The following is a 6000-nucleotide window of genomic DNA, read 5'->3' as shown; positions in this document are numbered from 1 at the left end:
GCACAGAGGAGCTGGGGTGTAAGGACTGTCCCTTCCCCTCACGGCCTGGCAGCTCCCACTGGCTGGCTGGGGCAGTCGTCTGCCCATGCTGGCTCTGTGCAGTGTGCTGTGGCCCCAGGCACCAGCCATGACTGGGGTGGGTGCACAGCTGGAGCTCTGCTTCCAACCCATCAGGTTCCTTCCCCTCCCGTGTGCCCAGGCCGGGCCCAGCTCCAGCTCCGAGCTGCCTGGGGCAGCAGGGGAGGATGCAATCTGCTGGCTGCCTTGGTCTGCATGAGAGCGGGGGGGCAGTGTGTGCCAGGCCCAGGGCTGGCCCTGCGGGCATGCCAGGGCAGCAGATGCCTGGCACCTGGCAGCATGGCAGTCACCAGCACATGATCCACACAGAGAGACAGCGAGTGCCAGGCAAGGGCTTTATTCACACACAAGCTGCCCCTGCCACGTGCCAGGGCAAAGCGCCAGAGGGTGCAAGACCCTGTGCCCTGCCCACTGTGGAGGGCGTGAGTCCCCCTCAGCCCCCCCAGCCTAGCGCTGGGCCAGGGTCCTGGTGCCCCTGGCCGGAGGCAGCAGCGGAGCCTTGGGCTGTGGGAAAGGGCACCATGGCTGCCAGGACAGGGGCCCAGGACGCGCCGAGGCTGTGCCAGGAGGGAGTTCTCAGCACTGCCCCAGCGGTGATGATACCAAGGGGGCAGGGCTCTCCTGGAGGGGCTGGTGCTAGGAATGGAGCCATGCAGGGGAGCCCAGGCCCTGGCAGACATGGAGGGGAGCTGGGCAGGGGGACGGGCTGTCGGGTTGGGGGAGGGAGGCGACAGGCTGGTGGGCGCTCGGGGTCACTGGCAGGTGTTGTAGATCTGGATCTGCTGGTTGATGGCACCCACGATGCCCTTCACCTTGGCCTCCAGCCCGTCAAGCTGGGCCGCCTTCTCCTCCAGCACCCGCTCGTTCTCCTGGTACGACCCCTCCAGCGCTGGGGAGACACAATGCAGGGTGAGCCCTCCCCTGCTGGGAGCCCGGTGAGGGCAGTGCCCAGGGCTGTTCCCGCAGCGCCCCCGCCCCACTCCTCACCTGTCAGGCGCTGCAGCTTGCCCTGAGCATCCCGTAGGAGGGCCGTGGCCTCATCACGCAGCCGCTCCGCCCGGTGCCTGGCCTGCAGCGCACCCCGTGCCTGGCTCTGCACCAGCTCCTGCACCGCCTGGTACCCGGCCTCCAGCTGCCCCTCTGCCAGCTGCGCCACACCCAGACAGAGACAGCCAGTCAGAGGGCACCCAAGGGCCAGCATGGCTCCCCCCCCAGGGCCAGTGCAGGCCCCCGGACAGAGCCAGCGCAGACCCCAGACAGAGCCAGCCCCAGCTCCCCCTCAGGGCCAGCACGGACCCCCGGACAGAGCCAGGCCAGCTCCCCCCCAGGCCAGCGCAGGACCCCCCCACAGGGCCAGCACAGACCCCCGGACAGAGCCAGGGCTGCTCCCCCCCCCCAGGGCCAGCGCAGACCCCCGGACAGAGCCAGCATGGCTCGCCTTGCAGGCCCTACAAGGACCCCCTGTGAGGTTAGGAGTGTGATATCATATCTCATTGACAGGTGACACAGGGCCAGAAAGAGTTAATGACCTCCCAGACTGACCTGACCCAGGGCCCAACTTTAGAGACTGCTTAGGAAGAGATGGAAAGGAGGAGAGCTGTGAACTGCAGCCCGCACTGCTAGAGAGAGAAGGGGAGATGCTGGCTCAGGGCTTGTGATGTCAGCAAACGAGTCTTGTCTATTGCCACGGCTTTGATTCAAAGATCAAAACAGGAGTGTGAAGATCTAGGAAGACACTGGAGGGCAACAGTGTTGTTGTCTCTCTGTCTCCGGGAAGGTTGGGGTAACCTGTATCTGAACCGTTTAATGATAAATTACCCTGAGCTAATTGCCAGGATGTTTGGGAGAAGGAAGGTTGAGCCTATTGTCTTCTCAGGCCAAGAGGCTGCTGGAAATGTATAAAAGCCCTGGGACACGATCCTCCTTCATCTCAGATCGGCTTTGGGTTTCAAGAAGGGGAAACCCTGAGCCATAAGGATTGAGATCCCCAGTCACTGACTGGAGTCACCCTGAACATGGACATTGGACTGTAACCTCTGGGCTGTTTCTAAAAGGACGTTTGGCCACTACAGATTCACCATCTCTGCTCGGTATCGTGACCTCAAGAACTGAACTCAGGTCGGTCTGTAGACTGATCTTTCTACCAACTCTCTCTCCCTTTTCTTTTTGAATAAACTGTAGTTTAATTAACGAGAATTGGCTATCAGCGCGTATTTGGGGTAAGATCTAAGTTATCATCGGACCTGGGTCTGGGGCCTGATCCTTTGGGATTGGGGGAACCTGCTCTCTTATATGATGAGAGAAGATCTTCAGTAATCATCATCGTATCTGACGTGTGTCCGGAGGGAGGCCTGGGGCGGGCACTTTAGGGGCACTGCGTTGTGTGGACGTCTGAGTACCCAGGGAGGTGATACGGAGGCTGGTTTGGTAACTCTGAGGAGTGGCATATCCACCCGCGTTTGGGGTTTGTCTGCCCCGCTCTGTCTGCAGTTCACCCCGACTGAGTGACCTCAGCTGGCTCCCACAGGCAGCACCGTCACCGCCCCCCGACAGAGCCAGCTCAGTTGCCCCCCCCCACAGGGCCAACCCAGACTGCGCCCCCCCAGGCAGAGCCAACACGGCTCCCCCCGCAGGCCTTACCCGGACTCTCCACCACCTCCAGCCTGCAGGGCCTGAACCAGAGAGCCAAGCCCCCTCCCAGGCCCCCAGCTGGGTGTCCTCTCCTTTGCCCCCACTCACCTGCTTGACCTCCCCGGCCCGGGCGTGCGCGGCGCTGGCTGTGTTCTTGGCCCGCGTGGCCGCTAGGCTGTTATTGGCCCGTTTCATCTTCAGCGTGCCCAGCTGGCTGTCCAGCCACCCCACCTGCTCCATGGCACCCTGCAGCTGGCGTTCTGTGCTCGCCGCCTGCAGCTGGATCTGCCCGGGAGGGGAGCTCCGTCAACCCAGGAGCCCCCCATCCCTGGCATGGCCCCCCCACCGCTGCTCCTGTGCCCAGCCCTGGCATCTCCCAGACCGAGGGGGGCTTGTCTGTGATAATGATGGGGACGGCATACCAGGCAGTGTTGGGCATCGCTGCCCCATGGTGCAGAAGGGTTCAAATGCCCCTGGGCACTGCAGGGGGCAGGAGCTGTTGGGTAGGTAACTGGCTGGAACCGACCCACAGCAACAAGAAAGGCACAGGAGCCCCACGGCCGGCCAGCTGACCCCTAACAAGGGGGAACTAGGCTGGCAGCTGGGAGCCCAGCGGGGTCTGCAGGGAGAGGGGTAGGGGCAGGACTCGCCGGGGGCTGGCGGACACGGGAAATATGAGGAAGGAGGCCGAGATGGGCTGGCCAGGCTGGACTCCGGCTGCCTCTCCGCTGAGCCAGGACTGGAACCCGGCACCGGCTGGCGCGGCACAGAGGGATGCTCCGAGCAGGGGCTCGCTCAGTGGCCTGGCTGGGCAGAGCTCCCGGGGGGAGGCAGAGGCTGCAGCCCGGAGGCTCGGGCTCAGAGGTGGGGAGGCCACACGTGACCCCGGGGACCCAGCCCACGGAAGGGAAGGCTGGGGAAGTGCACAGGCTCAGCTCCCTCCCAGCCCCTGTGGGGAGGACAGAGCTGCCCGGCCCCTTGCCGTGGGGCTGTGGGGTCCCCAGCTGAGGCTCCCCCGGGGGGGCTGGGGCTGCGCTCACCGTGCTCAGGGTGCCCTCCGTGTGGCGGATGTCATTGCTGGCACTGCGGATGGTGCTCTCAGCGGCGCTCTGGGTTCGCCTGGCATCCTCCAGCGCCCGCCTCCCCACTTCAGCCGCGTTCTTCACGCTCTCCGCCCGCGACCTGCACCCGGGCACAAGGCAACACATGGGGCCCTGGGCTCGCCCCGCCCCTCGCCCAGCCGCCCTGCCCAGGGCCTGGCCGGTGGCTGCCGAACGGGGAGTGCCCCCATGCCCAGCCCGCCTGCCCTGCCCGTTACAGCAGGGTCGCCAGAGTGTCGCCGCAGGCACGGGGGCAGGGCGGGAAGCAGGTGTCACTGTGGGTAGCCCCAGGCCCAGTGTGACTGGCCCCCGCCCCATGGTCTCACCTGGCCCTGCGGGCGTCCTGCAGCAGCTGCTCCGCTCGGCGCACATCACCCGCCGTCTGCTCCAGGATGGCATCCACGTTGGCCAGGCTGCTGACCCGCTCCTTGATCTCCTCGGCCAGGTGGCGGATCTGGTCGGGCGAGGCTGGGATGGAGAGAGCCAGCACCTGCCCAGCCACCACCTCAATGCTGTCGGGGTCGGCCCCCTCCTCTGCAGGGCGGGGAGGGGGTCAGCACTGCAACCCCTGCCCCGCCCCCGCGCTGCCTGCCCCGCCCTGACCTGCCCTGCCCCGCCCCCGCGGTGCCTGCCCCGCCCTGCCCTGCCCCGCCCCCACGCTGCCTGCCCCGCCCTGCCCCCACGCTGCCTGCCCCGCCCTGCCCCACCCCCACGCTGCCTGTCTGGTCCTGCCCTGCCCCGCCCCCGCGCTGCCTGCCCCGCCCTGCCCTGCCCCACCCTGCCCCCACGCTGCCTGCCCCGCCCTGCCCTGCCCTGCCCCGCCCCCACGCTGCCTGCCCCGCCCGCACGCTGCCTGCCCCGCCCTGCCCTGCCTCACCCCCACGCTGCCTGCCTGGTCCTGCCCTGCCCCGCCCTGCCCCCACGCTGCCTGCCCCCGCGGTGCCTGCCCCGCCCTGCCCTGCCCCGCCCCGCCCCCACGCTGCCTGCCCCGCCCTGCCCCGCCCTGCCCCGCACGCACGCTGCCTGCCCCGCCCTGCCCTGCCTCACCCCCACGCTGCCTGCCTGGTCCTGCCCTGCCCCGCCCCCACGCTGCCTGCCCCGCCCTGCCCCGCCCACACGGTGCCTGCCCTGCCCCGCCCCCACGCTGCCTGCCCGGTCCTGCCCCGCCCCCACGGTGCCTGCCTGGTCCTGCCCCGTCCCAATGGTGCCTGCCCCATCCTGCCCCGTGTGACGATGTGACTCAGCAGGGAGGGGGAAGTGTTGACCTGGGAATGTGCCCTGGGGAGGGGAGACCTGAGAGCCTGTCACCTGAGCCAGGAGGGGGAGGGGGAGGTGACACCTCTGCCCGGGATGTGAACAGAGGCTGCAGCAGGGAACCTGCTGGGTGGGTTTAGTTCAGTTTGGGGCTGGGTGGAGGAACACAGGGAACCCCAGGGCTGGGGTCTAAGCTCCCTGCTCCCCCAGAAGGACGTGATTGAGGGGTCCTGGTTGTACCCACAAGCTCTGTTTTGGACTGTGTTCCTGTTGTCCAATAAACCTTCTGTTTTACTGGCTGGCTGAGAGTCTCAGTGGATCCCAGGAAGAGGGGTGCAGGGCCTGGACTCCCCCACACTCCGTGACAACTGGTGGCAGCGGTGGGATCTACTGCACCCCGTGAACGGCGCTTCCTGCAGTAAGTGACTGGGGAGCAGTAAAAGGAAGGGGAATTGATGGGGACCAGGCATGCTGAAGATCCAGAGAGAGACGGTTTCGGGGGGCGGTTAACCCCTGGGAATGTGTGACCAGAGAGAAAGACTTTTGCAGTAACAGGGTCCCCCGGGGGATTGCAGCGAGCGGTCCCAGGGGCGGAGGAGTCTGCAGCTCGACCCTGGCAAAGAGTCGGTGACCTCAAGAAGGACCGGCACACGTGGGAAGCTGCCCGGCCTGCGAGTGGCCAGCAGGGAGATGTACACTAAACGCCTTAAGAGCGACCTGGTGGAGCTGTGCAGGCAGAGGGGGCTGCGCATCGGGAGGTCCACCAAGGAACAGCTGATTGCCCAGCTGGAGGAGAGGGATCGCTTGGATGACCCGATCCCTGTCCCTGAGGGAAGCCGCCCGGCAGACGCAGCGTGGGCCCTGGGGCCTGACCGGGCTGGGAGGGGTCAGACTGCTGCTGAGGACATCCCGAGACCCTTCCTACCTATGTCTGGGG

The 6000-nt window shown here is 66.6% G+C and overlaps 1 protein-coding gene across 1 annotated transcript in view; it reads right to left on the bottom strand.

The window, feature by feature from the left end:
- Positions 1-399: 399 nt before the first annotated feature.
- LAMB2 (laminin subunit beta 2) overlaps positions 400-6000 on the bottom strand; it is a 42877-nt gene continuing 37276 nt past the window's right edge. The window contains 5 exon segments of the mRNA XM_073350846.2: positions 400-967; positions 1066-1225; positions 2818-2994; positions 3750-3891; positions 4136-4343. Of these exon segments, the coding sequence (XP_073206947.2) occupies positions 831-967; positions 1066-1225; positions 2818-2994; positions 3750-3891; positions 4136-4343 (824 nt within the window). The 3' untranslated portion in view covers positions 400-830.

Source organism: Lepidochelys kempii, chromosome 7, assembly GCF_965140285.1.
Source record: "Lepidochelys kempii isolate rLepKem1 chromosome 7, rLepKem1.hap1, whole genome shotgun sequence".
NCBI lineage: Eukaryota > Metazoa > Chordata > Testudines > Cheloniidae > Lepidochelys > Lepidochelys kempii.
The sequence above is the reverse complement of the archived record's forward strand: the minus strand, read 5'-3'. Positions and strand labels throughout refer to the sequence as shown.